Genomic DNA, 12,295 nt, shown 5'->3' with positions numbered 1-12,295 from the left:
CTCGCTTATTTTCCCAATGAGGTCAAAAACTCACTGTTAAGTTAAATGACAGTTTTAGCCTTCACTAAAGGGAAAGGACAAAAGACTCAAAACCATATTGGATAAAACACTTTGGCGTCCACCATGAGTCACACACTCACTCACCTAGTAGTGTAAGTCACTTTTTTTTTTTATTTTATTTTTTGTTGTTGTTGTTCTTGCAGTCTTTTGGATTCTTTTTTCCCGGGGCATTCCTGGCGGGTGATAATTAAATATTTAATCTTTCCTAAGCACTACTCTCTTTACCTGAAAAGACTATGAAAAAGTAAGCATAAAATAATAATTCTCTCTCGTGACCCAATTACTATTTTCTTGCTATTTTTCCAGTTTTTTTATTTTAATTTTTAGGGTTTTTGATTTTGTTGGTTGCTTGTTTTTTTGGCCCTTCACATTTCACAAGCTTCAAGACTTTAACCTCTTTACAAGGTCCTTGTCTTTCATCACTGTCGTACGTGAAAACTAGCAAATTTTTCTCTCTATCTTTACTTTTTGTGGTTTTTTTTTTTTTCTTTGGCTTCTTTCCTTTGTTTGTTAAAACAACTGTGACAATCAATCTTTTGTTCTTTTAAATTTCGAAAGTGACCCACACAACAAAGATTTTCTCTCTCACTTGGCTCAGTCTCTCTACAGTGTCTTTGAGAGAGTCAAATCCAAAACCCCGTGCACTGCATGAGCTAATTTACAAAATCATTCCGCTTTCAAAGTCTTTGTCTTCCTCCTTCTTCACCTCTGTCGACATTGTTCCTACTACAGTGAAGCTTTTTTTTCATCTCTCCGTAAGTTTTTAAAAATCCTCACTTTTATCTCTTTGCTTTGTGGTTAGGTTTTAGATCTCGGAATGGGACCCCATATTCAATAGCCCATTTTGTTCATTTAATGTGCTGATTCCCTCTGGTTCAAGATTGTTCCTTCTCATTCACTGCATTTTAGTTTGATTGGTTTTTTTTTTTATAAGATTTGTTCATCTGAGGTGATGTCTCTTTAGCTCCCGTTTTTTTTTTTCTTTTTTTTCTTATGGAAATGTTTGTATATTGTTGATTTTTGCGGAAAGATTGAAACTTTATGGTAACATTGATGGGTTTTGTCTTCTTTCAGATTTACTTGGGGGCTTCCATGAATGTTCTGCGTTGGTGAGCTGGATATAAAGTTGTTGGCTTTCTGCAAAAGACTGTAGCTTTGGGGGAAATTAATTTGAAGTCAAGGATGAATCTATCTAAGATTTTGTTACTCTCTATGTTTTTCCTGTCTGCAATGGGGCAACTTCCATCACAGGACATCATGGCATTGCTTGAATTCAAGAAAGGAATCAAACATGACCCTACAGGTTTTGTCCTTAATTCGTGGAACGATGAGTCTATTGACTTCAATGGTTGTCCTTCTTCTTGGAATGGTATTGTCTGCAATGGCGGTAATGTGGCTGGTGTTGTTTTGGATAATTTGGGCTTGACTGCTGATGCTGACTTCAGTCTGTTTTCCAACTTGACCAAGCTTGTGAAGCTATCTATGGCCAACAATTCCATTTCTGGCGGCTTACCAAATAATCTAGGCAGTTTCAAAAGCCTCCAGTTCTTGGATTTGTCTGATAACTTGTTCTCTTCCTCACTGCCTAAAGAGATTGGTAGATCAGTAAGCTTGAGGAATCTTTCTTTAGCTGGTAACAACTTCTCTGGTGAGATTCCGGAATCTATGAGTGGATTGACTTCTCTTCAGTCGTTGGATATGAGTCGCAACTCCTTATCTGGACCTTTGCCTAAGTCCTTGACAAGGCTGAACGATCTCTTGTACTTGAATCTGTCTTCTAATGGATTCACGGGGACAATCCCAAGGGGCTTTGAGTTGATATCAAGCCTTGAAGTGCTTGATTTGCATGGTAACTCAATTGAAGGTAATCTTGACGGAGAGTTTTTCCTTTCAACGAATGCGAGCTATGTCGATATCAGTGGAAACAGATTGGTGACTACATCTGGGAAGCTGTTACCTGGTGTTTCTGAGAGCATCAAACATTTAAATCTCAGCCATAATCAGCTTGAAGGTTCATTGACTAGTGGGTTTCAGTTGTTTCAGAACATCAAAGTCTTGGATCTTAGCTACAACCAGTTATCTGGAGAGTTACCAGGTTTCAACTATGCCTATGATCTTCAAGTACTCAAGCTTAGCAACAACAGATTCTCAGGTTCCCTACCCAATAATTTGTTGAAAGGTGACTCTTTGCTTTTAACAACGCTGGATTTAAGTGGCAACAATCTCTCAGGTATGCTTTTAACTTTATCTTCTACAGAGTGTGGATTGTTATATCTTAATAGTGGCCAATAAGAAAAACTTGATTCTTTTTGTGTTCCAGGGCCAATAAGTTCTATCATGTCAACAACTCTTCACACTCTTGACCTTTCTTCAAATGCATTGACCGGGGAGCTTCCTCTCTTGACTGGGAGCTGTATACTACTTGATCTCTCAAACAACCAGTTTGAAGGAAATCTAACAAGATGGTCAAAATGGGAGAATATTGAGTACCTTGATCTCAGCCAGAACCATTTCACTGGGCCGTTCCCAGATGTAACTCCCCAGCTTCTGCGAGCAAACCATCTTAATCTTTCCTACAATAAGCTCACAGGCTCACTTCCAGATCGGATTCCTACGCATTATCCGAAACTTCAGGTACTTGACTTAAGTTCCAACAGCTTAGAAGGGCCAATCCCAAGTGCATTACTATCCATGTCCACTTTGGAGGAAATCCACCTTCAAAACAATGGCATGACAGGTAACATCGGACCCCTGCCTTCTTCTGGTTCAAGAATCCGTCTTCTTGATCTCTCTCACAACCGGTTTGACGGCGATCTTCCTGGTGTAGTCGGATCTTTAACCAATCTTCAAGTGCTGAATCTCGCAGCAAATAATTTTTCTGGCTCTTTGCCTAGCTCCATGAATGGCATGGTCTCTCTAAGCTCATTAGACGTATCCCAGAATCATTTCACTGGACCACTCCCAAGCAACTTATCTCGCAGCCTTATGGCCTTTAACGTCTCATACAATGATCTATCAGGGACTGTGCCAGAGAATCTGAAGAACTTTCCTCCGCCTTCCTTTTATCCTGGAAACAGCAAACTCTCCTTGCCTGCTGGATCCTCTGGTTCAAGTGCATCAGAAGCTTCCACGAAGAAATCCAATTTACTTGTTAAGGTTGTTATAATAGTTTCGTGCGCCGTTGCTATAATTATTCTCATCCTTGTGGCTATCCTCCTTTTCTGCATCTGCAAATCAAGAAGACGCGAGGAGCGTACTATGACAGGTAAAGAAATTAATAGGCGGGCTCAATCAATCCCCTCAGGCAGTGGAGGTGGTATGCTTGTCTCTGCTGAGGATCTCGTTGCTTCAAGAAAAGGCTCATCATCTGAAATCCTCAGTCCAGATGAAAAACTAGCTGTTGCAACTGGTTTCTCTCCTTCCAAGACCAGCAATTTATCTTGGTCACCTGGCTCAGGAGATTCATTCCCAGCTGATCAGCAATTAGCACGGCTTGATGTTAGGTCACCAGATAGACTTGTGGGAGAGCTGCAGTTTCTGGATGATTCAATCAAGTTGACTCCAGAGGAACTATCGAGGGCACCAGCTGAAGTTCTTGGAAGAAGTAGCCATGGAACTTCTTACAGGGCAACGCTGGATAATGGAGTGTTTTTAACCGTGAAATGGCTAAGAGAAGGCGTGGCAAAGCAAAGAAAGGAGTTTGCTAAAGAAGTGAAAAAGTTTTCTAACATTAGACATCCTAATGTTGTGACTCTCCGAGGGTACTATTGGGGTCCAACACAACACGAAAAGCTTATTCTTTCAGACTTTATATCGCCTGGAAGCCTCGCCAGCTTCCTTTACGGTAACGCTCCTTTCATATAAACTTCTCTAAGTATTATATGTATCTGCAGTACTTTTCATCAAGCTTATGATTCTTGTTTGATCTCCAGATCGACCAGGCAGGAAAGGCCCTCCCTTAGCCTGGATTCAACGGTTGAAAATTGCAGTTGATGTCGCACGTGGTCTAAACTATCTCCATTTCGACAGAGCTGTTCCACACGGTAACCTCAAGGCAACAAACATTCTCTTAGATGGAGCAGAGCTAAACGCACGTGTAGCAGATTACTGCCTCCACCGTCTCATGACACAAGCAGGCACAGTCGAACAGATTCTAGACGCAGGAATCCTCGGTTACCGAGCTCCTGAGCTAGCAGCTTCAAGAAAACCGTTACCTTCTTTCAAATCAGATGTCTATGCATTCGGTGTGATACTTCTCGAGATCCTAACGGGAAGATGTGCAGGAGATGTGATCACAGGTGAACAAGAAGGTGTTGATTTAACGGATTGGGTTAGGTTACGTGTAGCAGAAGGGCGTGGTGCGGAATGCTTTGATTCGGTCTTGACTCAGGAAATGGGAAGTGATCCGGTTACAGAGAAAGGCATGAAAGAAGTTCTTGGGATTGCTTTGAGGTGTATAAGATCAGTTTCTGAGAGACCTGGTATTAAGACCATTTATGAAGATCTTTCTTCGATTTAGGAACCCAACAAGGTGTTTGCTTTTCCTTCTGTCTTTTTTTTTTTTTAATATGTTTTGTAGGTTCCGATGGAGTTTGGTCCCTCTGATTGTGTTATCCTTTGTCAAGTTCATGCTTTTGTTTCTGGAGAAGCATGTTCTTGATTCAAGGTAGTAGTTAGTAGTGTGTTTGTCTCCTAGTAGTTTTTTTCGTATAACATTTTCCCTGTAAAAAAAGAAAACGTAATCTGCTCATGTCTCATGAGTAGTGAATGGAATTTCATTTTTCTTTCTCTCTGTTCACTGGGTCTGAAGTTGTTGTTACATGGTGTGTTTTATGTTCCGGTTCGACTTAACCGAGTCTTTGAATTAGGAATCTTAACTTTTAGGTTACGTTTGTATTATACCATATATATATGATATGATATTTCTCCGGACACTAAAATCCTAAAAACTCTAATCACAAATTATTCCAAATGGAAACACTCCCAAAGGCGATATTGACGGAGATTTTGGCGAGGCTGCCTTTGAGAGACATCTACAGATTCAAATCGGTAATCGAATTTGTGTATTTCCGCCGTCAGTATGTGTCTGTGCACAAAAACTCAAACTCGTAGTCGCTAAAGTGCGGCATAACAAAAGAACTCATAAGGTTCTATAGAAGCGACTCGCATCATGTGAGACATGGGATCTTCTAGAGTCTCTAGCTCTTTTGATCCCATATGCTCGCTTCTATTATTCCAACGGACTGATTTTGATTCGAGGATCTTATCGTGGTCATGGTGGCTGCTTTGTGGGCAATCCAGTTTTACAAGAGTGGATCAAAATCCCTCCACCATTTCTAGATGATTCTTCTACTGTTTATAGGTTGGTGACTCGCGTGGACAATGATGGTGTCGTTTTGAGCTTCAAAGTGGTTAGGTTAGCGTCAATACTGACGACGAGTCATCATCTCTCGTGCACTTGGGATGTGTTTCTGTATTCCTCTGAGACAGAGCTATGGACTTCTAAGATAATTCACTGTCCTCCCCAAATCACCTACCTTGATTATGTGACTGTGGATGGTACGGTTTACTATTCCAATCTATTTAGTCAACCTGGAGTAGTTGTAGCTCATGATTTGTATGCCAAATCTGTTGGGATACAAACAATGTCCCACATCTGAAGATTAGAAAATAATGTTCTAATTTATAAGTCAAGACCAACTCCAATTAGTATGAGGCCTTTTGGGAAGGAGCCCAATAAGAAATCCGTATGGGCTTTGCCACCTGGACCCAAAGCAGACAATATCATACTAACAGGAGAGTTGGATTGGGCTTGGAAAGCCCAACAATTGGTATCAGAGCCTAGGTCGAAAAGTGGACCTAGGGGAGTGGGTGTGGGCTCTGTGTTTGGTGTGGGAGGATCTCTCAAAAAGATGACATGGTTAAGGGTGCCTCAAGAATACTTCAGGAATGAAGGGGTACCGGAGCCTAGGTACCTGGGTTTCGCTGAAGGGGAGGCAAAAGTATCATGGTACATAGTTTGAGGGGAGGTTTGTTGGGATACAAACAATGTCCCACATCTGAAGATTAGAAAATAATGTTCTAATATATAAGCCAAGACCAACTCCAATTAGTATAAGGCCTTTTGGGAAGGAGTCCAATAAGAAATCCGTGCGGGCTTTGCCACCTGGGCCCAAAACGGATAATATCATACTAATAGGGGAGTTGGCTTGGGCTTGGAAAGTCCAACAATTGGTATCAGAGTCAAGCTTGCATTGGTGATGGCGAGCGACGCGAACACGAACACAAATTCGAAGGCTTCGTTCCAAGTCTTTAACGAAAATTCAGATTTCTCCTTATGGAAGATTAGGAATCACAGAAGACTTCTCTCTGACAAAGACGGTTTCACTTACTAAAAGTGAAGGAAAGAAAGCTGCAGAAGGTGAAGTCAGAACAGGCTATGAATCTTATAATTGCTCATGTTGGTGATGCTGTTCTGAGGAAAATTAATCATTGTACTAGTGCTGCAGAGATGTGGGAGACCTTGAACAAGTTGTACATGGAGACGTCCTTACCAAATCGGATCTATGTGCAACTTAAGTTTTCTTCATTCAGGATGAGTGAATCGAAGACCATTAATGAGAATGTGAATGATTTCTTGAAGATAGTTGCTGAGCTAGGTAGTTTGGAGATTTCTGTAGCAGAGGAAGTACAAGCAATTCTGTTCTTGAATGGTCTACCTAATAGCTACACTCAGCTGAAGCATACCTTAAAGTATGGGAATAAGAAATTGTCACTTCAGGATGTGGTCTCATCTGCAAGATCTTTAGAGAGAGTATTGGATGAGCTAAAGGTGAATGAAAGAAGCTCATCAACTGTGCTCTACACAAGTGAAAGAGGAAGACCAATTGTCAGGAATAATCAGAAAGGAGGACAAGGCAGGGGAAGAAGCAGGTCTAATTCTAAAACAAGACTTACCTGCTGAATCTGCAAGAAAGAAGGTCACTTGAAAAAGGACTGTTTTGCTAGAAAGAAGAAGATAGAGAGTGAAAATCAGGGTGAAGCTGGTGTCATCACAGAGAAACTAGTGTTTTCTGAAGCATTAAGTGTTAATGATCAGATGGTTAAAGATATGTGGGTGCTTGATTCTGGGTGCACGTCTCACATGACAGCCAGAAGGGACTGGTTCTATAGTTTTCAAGAAGGAGGATCAACAACAATCCTTCTTGGTGATGATCATCTAGTGGAATCTCAAGGACAAGGTTCCATTAGAGTTAACACTAATGGAGGATCGATTAAAGTTCTGAATAATGTCAAGTATGTGCCCAATATGAGAAGAAATCTCATCTCCACAGGAACTCTAGATAAGTTGGGATATCAACATGAAGGTGGAGCTGGCAATGTTAGGTATTTCAATGATAATACTACTGCATTGTGTGGAAATCTGGTGAATGGATTATACATTCTTGATGGTCAGACAGTAATGTCTGAGAATTGCAATATAGTAGAGACAAAGGAGATAACAGCTTTGTGGCATAGCCGTTTGGGACACATGAGCATTAATAATATGAAGGTACTAGCTGGAAAGGGTTTACTGAATAATAAGGAAATCAAGGAGTTAGATTTCTGTGAGCATTGTGTTATGGGAAAGTCTAAAAGGTTGAGTTTCAATGTGGCAAAGCATGGAACAACAGAAGCATTAAGCTATGTTCATGCGGATTTATGGGGATCATCAACTGTGTCTCCATCTATGTCAGGTAAACAATATTTTCTGTCTATCATAGATGACAAGACTAGGAAAGTATGGATATATTTTCTCAGGACTAAGGATGAAACTTTCGGGAAGTTTTATGAATGGAAAGAGCTAGTAGAGAATCAGGTTGATAAGAAAATTAAGTGTTTGAGGACAGATAATGGCTTAGAGTTTTGTAATACAAGGTTTGATTCTTATTGCAAAACTCATGGGATAGAAAGGCATAGGACATGTACTTATACACCACAACAAAATGGTGTAGCAGAAAGGATGAATAGGACCATTATGGAGAAGGTTAGATGCTTGTTGAATGAGTCTGGTCTAGATGAAATTTTCTGGGTTGAAGCAGCGGCTACAGCTGTGTATATCATCAATAGATCTCCATCCTCGGCTATTGATCACAATGTCCCAGAAGAACTATGGTTGAACAGAAAACCGGGTTACAAACACTTAAGAAAATTTGGATCGATAGCATACGTTCATCACGATCAAGGAAAAATGAAGCCAAGAGCTTTAAAAGGCGTTTTCTTAGGTTATCCTACAGGCACCAAGGTTTACAAGATTTGGCTGTTGGATGAAGAAAAGTGTGTGATTAGTAGGAACGTGGTGTTTCAAGAGGAAACAGTGTTCAAAGATTTGAAGGGAAAATCAGATGCCAAAGCTCAAGAAGTTACAGAAGCTTCAACTACAAATTATGATGTTGTTACAGAATTGATCCAAGAACAAGGAAGTTCTAAGCAAGGTGGAGTTATCTCTGAACCTGAAGTTGTAAGCGAAGAATCTGATGAAGAATGTGGTGAAGAAACAGAGAAAGATCAGTCACCAGAAAGAAGTGGGTTGACAAACTATCAATTAGCGAAAGACAGACCTCACAGGCAGATAGTGGCTCCAGTCAAACTGAAGGATTATACTCAATTTGCTTTTGCATTGATGGCATATGAGGTTTTGAATGCTGAAGAAGATTCTCAGTGTCTCCATGATGCTCAAAAGGATAAAGACTAGATTATGTGGAATGGTGCTATGAGAGAAGAGATGAACTCATTACTCAAGACTAGAACCTGGATTCTAGTATATAGACCCACATACAAGAAGGTAATTGGGTGTAGGTGGATATACAAGCTGAAGCCTGGAATACCTGGTGCTCAAAAGGATTCACACAAAGAGAAGGAATAGACTACCAAGAGATCTTTGCTCCTGTGGTGAAGCATGTTTCAATCAGGATACTAATGTCAGTGGGGGTTAATCAAGACCTGGAGTTAGAACAAATGGATGTTAAAACAGCTTTCTTACATGGAGATTTGGAGGAAGAGCTGTACATGGAGCAACCAGAGGGTTTTGAATCAACTGATGGCAAAGACAAGGTTTGTCTACTTAAGAAATCTTTATATGGCTTAAAGCAGGCTCCACGTCAATGGAACAAAAGATTTGACAGGTTTATGACGGAAGAAAAGTTTATAAGGAGTGAAGATGATCAATGCATATATGTGAAGATGATCAATGAAGGTGATTTCGTTTATCTTCTATTATATGTGGATGATATGTTGATTGCAGCAAAGAACATGTCAGAGATTAACAAAATAAAACAGAGACTTAGTGAAGAGTTTGAGATGAAAGACATGGGAGCTGCTAGTAAGATTCTTGGAAGAGAAAGCACAAGAGACAAAGATCAAGGAGTTTTGTGTTTGTCTCAGTCGGGATATTTGAAGAAGGTTTTGAAAAGGTTTAATATGAGTGACTGCAGGCCTGCAGATACTCCTATTGGGACACACTTCAAGTAATTTGCAGTTCGGAATGATACCGAGTGTATTGACACAGAGAAGACTCCATACTCAAGTGCTGTTGGGAGTGTAATGTACTCAATGATTAGTACACGACCTGATCTTCCCTATGCCATAGGTTTGGTTAGTCGTTTTATGAGTAAGCCTGGAGCAGTGCATTGGGAAGCTGTGAAATGGCTATTGAGATACATTAAGGGTTCTCAAGATTTGAGTTTGGTTTACACTAAAGAGAAGAACTTTAGTGTGATTGGATATTGCGATTCAGATCATGGAGGTGATTTGGATAGGAAAAGATCAACTAGTGGATATGTTTTCACAGTGGGTGGTAATACGGTGAGTTGGAAATCAAGTTTACAACAAGTTGTGGCGTTATCATCTACTGAAGCAGACTATATGGCTCTGACTGAAGCAGTGAAGGAAGCTATATGGATTAAAAATCTGTTGGAGGATCTTGGTTTGAAGCAGAAAAAGGCACAAGTTTGGTGTGATTCTCAGTCTGCAATTTGCTTGTCCAAGAATAGTGTTTATCACGAGAGGACCAAGCATATGGCAATCAAGAGATCTTTTCTCAGTGACGTTATTGAGAAAGGTGAAATATAAGTGTCCAAGATTCACACTTCAGAGAATCCTGCAGATATGCTAACAAAAGGTATCCCTATTAACAAGTTTAATTCAGCTTTGGATGTTCTGAAGCTGATCAAATGGGAGTAAGTGTTAAAGCTTACAATGCTGGAGGTTAAACCCAAGTATGGCAGTTCAAAATGGAGGAGAAGAATTGTATCAAGGTGGAGAATGTTATGGTGTGATCCAATTCAACCGGTTAACTTGATGTCGACTTGGTTAGCTGGTTTAATGATAGTTCAATATTCTTTGGCATCGGTTTGGAAGTCCAAGAAGGAAAAGATTTGATTTCGAAGAAATCGGAATTGCAGAAGGATTAGGACTTATCCTTTTGTGTTATATATATATATACACCTTCTTATTCTCTCCTATTGTATCTCTATTCATCTCTATTTTGTAATTTCTCTGAAGTTCTGTTCTTGAGCTTGAGAGAAACACTTGAATCATTATAGTGAATTGCTGGGTTGAATCCAGCTCCAGACGTAGATTCATCACATCGGTGAATCGAACTAGGTAAACAATTCCTTGTGTCCTTGCTTTCTTATTTCAGTTTAACTTTTCTTTGTTCTGAGATTGTGTGTGTTGGTTGAGCTAATTTGTGTTGAGTTCTTGAGAGGTTATCGCCGTTAAAACTTAACAGATTGGTATCGGAGCCTAGGTCGAAAAGTGGACCTAGGGGAGTGCGTGTGGGCTCTGTGTTCGGTGTGGGAGGATCTCTCAAAAAGATGACATGATTAAGGGTGCCTCAAGAATACTTCAGGAATGAAGGGGTACCGGAGCCTAGGTACCTGGGTTTCGCTAAAGGGGAGGCAAAAGTATTGTGGTACATAGTTTGAGGGGTGGTTTGTTGGGATACAAACAATGTCCCACATCTGAAGATTAGAAAATAATGTTCTAATATATAAGCCAAGACCAACTCCAATTAGTATGAGGCCTTTTGGGAAAGAGCCCAATAAGAAATCCATGCGGGCTTTGCCACCTGGGCCCAAAGCGGACAATATCATACTAATAGGGGAGTTGGCTTGGGCTTGGCTTACAACAATTGGTATCAGAGCCTAGGTCGAAAAGTGGACCTAGGGGAGTGGGTGTGGGCTCTGTGTTTGGTGTGGGAGGATCTCTCAAAAAGATGACATGGTTAAGGGTGCCTCAAGAATACTTCAGGAATGAAGGGGTACCGGAGCCTAGGTACCTGGGTTTCGCTGAAGGGGAGGCAAAAGTATCATGGTACATAGTTTGAGGGGAGGTTTGTTGGGATACAAACAATGTCCCACATCTGAAGATTAGAAAATAATGTTCTAATATATAAGCCAAGACCAACTCCAATTAGTATAAGGCCTTTTGGGAAGGAGCCCAATAAGAAATCCGTGCGGGTTTTGCCACTTGGGCCCAAAGCGGACAATATCATACTAATAGAGGAGTTGGCTTGGGCTTGGAAAGCCCAACAGAATCTGATCAGTTTCGGGTTATACCTCTCCCTGATCCCAACGACGATGGGAACTTGAAAAGAGTACTCTTGACTACATCCAGAAGATATTTCATGTGTATGAGAACATCATTAGCTCAAAAGGAAAAAACCGTTTTAAAGGTATGGAGGTTGAACAATGATGATGACTCTTAGCAGGTTTTGTCCAAAACCAACCTCTCAGGTGATTATGTACCTATCGCAATGCATCCTTTTGATAGTGATATTGTCTATATATGGAGTCAACAGAATCGTCATACGGTATCATGTAACTTGCGGACAAAGAAGAATTCAATCCTCGGAGATGAATATAATCGAGTCTTTAACGAAGCCAACAGAGTTTCGGTCAAGTTATTACAATTTATGCTTCCACGGTGGATTGAACCGATGCCTCGTCCTCCCCATATTGAGATGATCGATACAATTTCACTACTTTCTGACGCTACTTTACACGGAAAGAGAGATAGACGCAAATAACTGTTCTTTTTATTCGATTTCAGCATGGTTTTTTTTTTTTTTTTATAAAGTCTTGTCTTTTGAATTTCTTTGTTTCTTATCTCTAGTTTATTTATATTACTCTTTCAGTTGCGTTTTAATTGTCCTTATACAAATAAAATTTTATTTCATTAAAATTGTCACTTA

General features: G+C 40.3%; 1 protein-coding gene and 1 pseudogene across 4 annotated transcripts; both read left to right on the top strand.

Moving 5' to 3' along the window:
* The first annotated feature begins 7 nt into the window (after positions 1–7).
* LOC104722968 (LRR receptor-like serine/threonine-protein kinase GHR1) lies at positions 8–4,846 on the top strand. 3 transcript variants are annotated; one of them, XM_087474799.1, is made up of 5 exons: positions 8–304; positions 670–815; positions 1,135–2,290; positions 2,381–3,904; positions 3,993–4,846. In XM_087474799.1, the coding sequence occupies exons 3-5, from the start codon at positions 1,243–1,245 to the stop codon at positions 4,577–4,579; spliced, it is 3,159 nt and encodes a 1,052-aa protein (XP_087330925.1). In that variant the 5' UTR covers positions 8–304; positions 670–815; positions 1,135–1,242; the 3' UTR covers positions 4,580–4,846. The 3 variants fall into 3 exon arrangements, with proteins under 3 accessions (XP_087330925.1, XP_087330924.1, XP_087330926.1); XM_087474798.1 differs by lacking the exon at positions 670–815 and having other exon boundaries at positions 112–304; XM_087474800.1 differs by lacking the exon at positions 8–304 and having other exon boundaries at positions 451–1,009.
* Positions 4,847–4,985: 139 nt separating this feature from the next.
* LOC109127261 (F-box protein At3g26010 pseudogene) lies at positions 4,986–12,130 on the top strand (annotated as a pseudogene). The gene is made up of 2 exons (XR_015571324.1): positions 4,986–5,677; positions 11,629–12,130. The product of XR_015571324.1 is annotated as an F-box protein At3g26010 pseudogene (transcript).
* The last annotated feature ends 165 nt before the right edge of the window (positions 12,131–12,295 follow it).

This window comes from Camelina sativa, chromosome 11 (genome assembly GCF_030686135.1).
Source record: "Camelina sativa cultivar CO46 ecotype springtype chromosome 11, ASM3068613v1".
NCBI lineage: Eukaryota > Viridiplantae > Streptophyta > Magnoliopsida > Brassicales > Brassicaceae > Camelina > Camelina sativa.
The sequence above is the reverse complement of the archived record's forward strand: the minus strand, read 5'-3'. Positions and strand labels throughout refer to the sequence as shown.

Excerpts from the sequence above, each read along its gene's own strand:
- LOC104722968 (XM_087474799.1), top strand. The coding sequence starts at position 1,243 with ATGAATCTATCTAAGATTTTGTTACTCTCTATGTTTTTCCTGTCTGCA. Across the intron at positions 2,291-2,380 it reads AAGTGGCAACAATCTCTCAG|GGCCAATAAGTTCTATCATG; the intron begins GTATGCTTTTAA and ends TTTGTGTTCCAG. Across the intron at positions 3,905-3,992 it reads CCTCGCCAGCTTCCTTTACG|ATCGACCAGGCAGGAAAGGC; the intron begins GTAACGCTCCTT and ends TTTGATCTCCAG.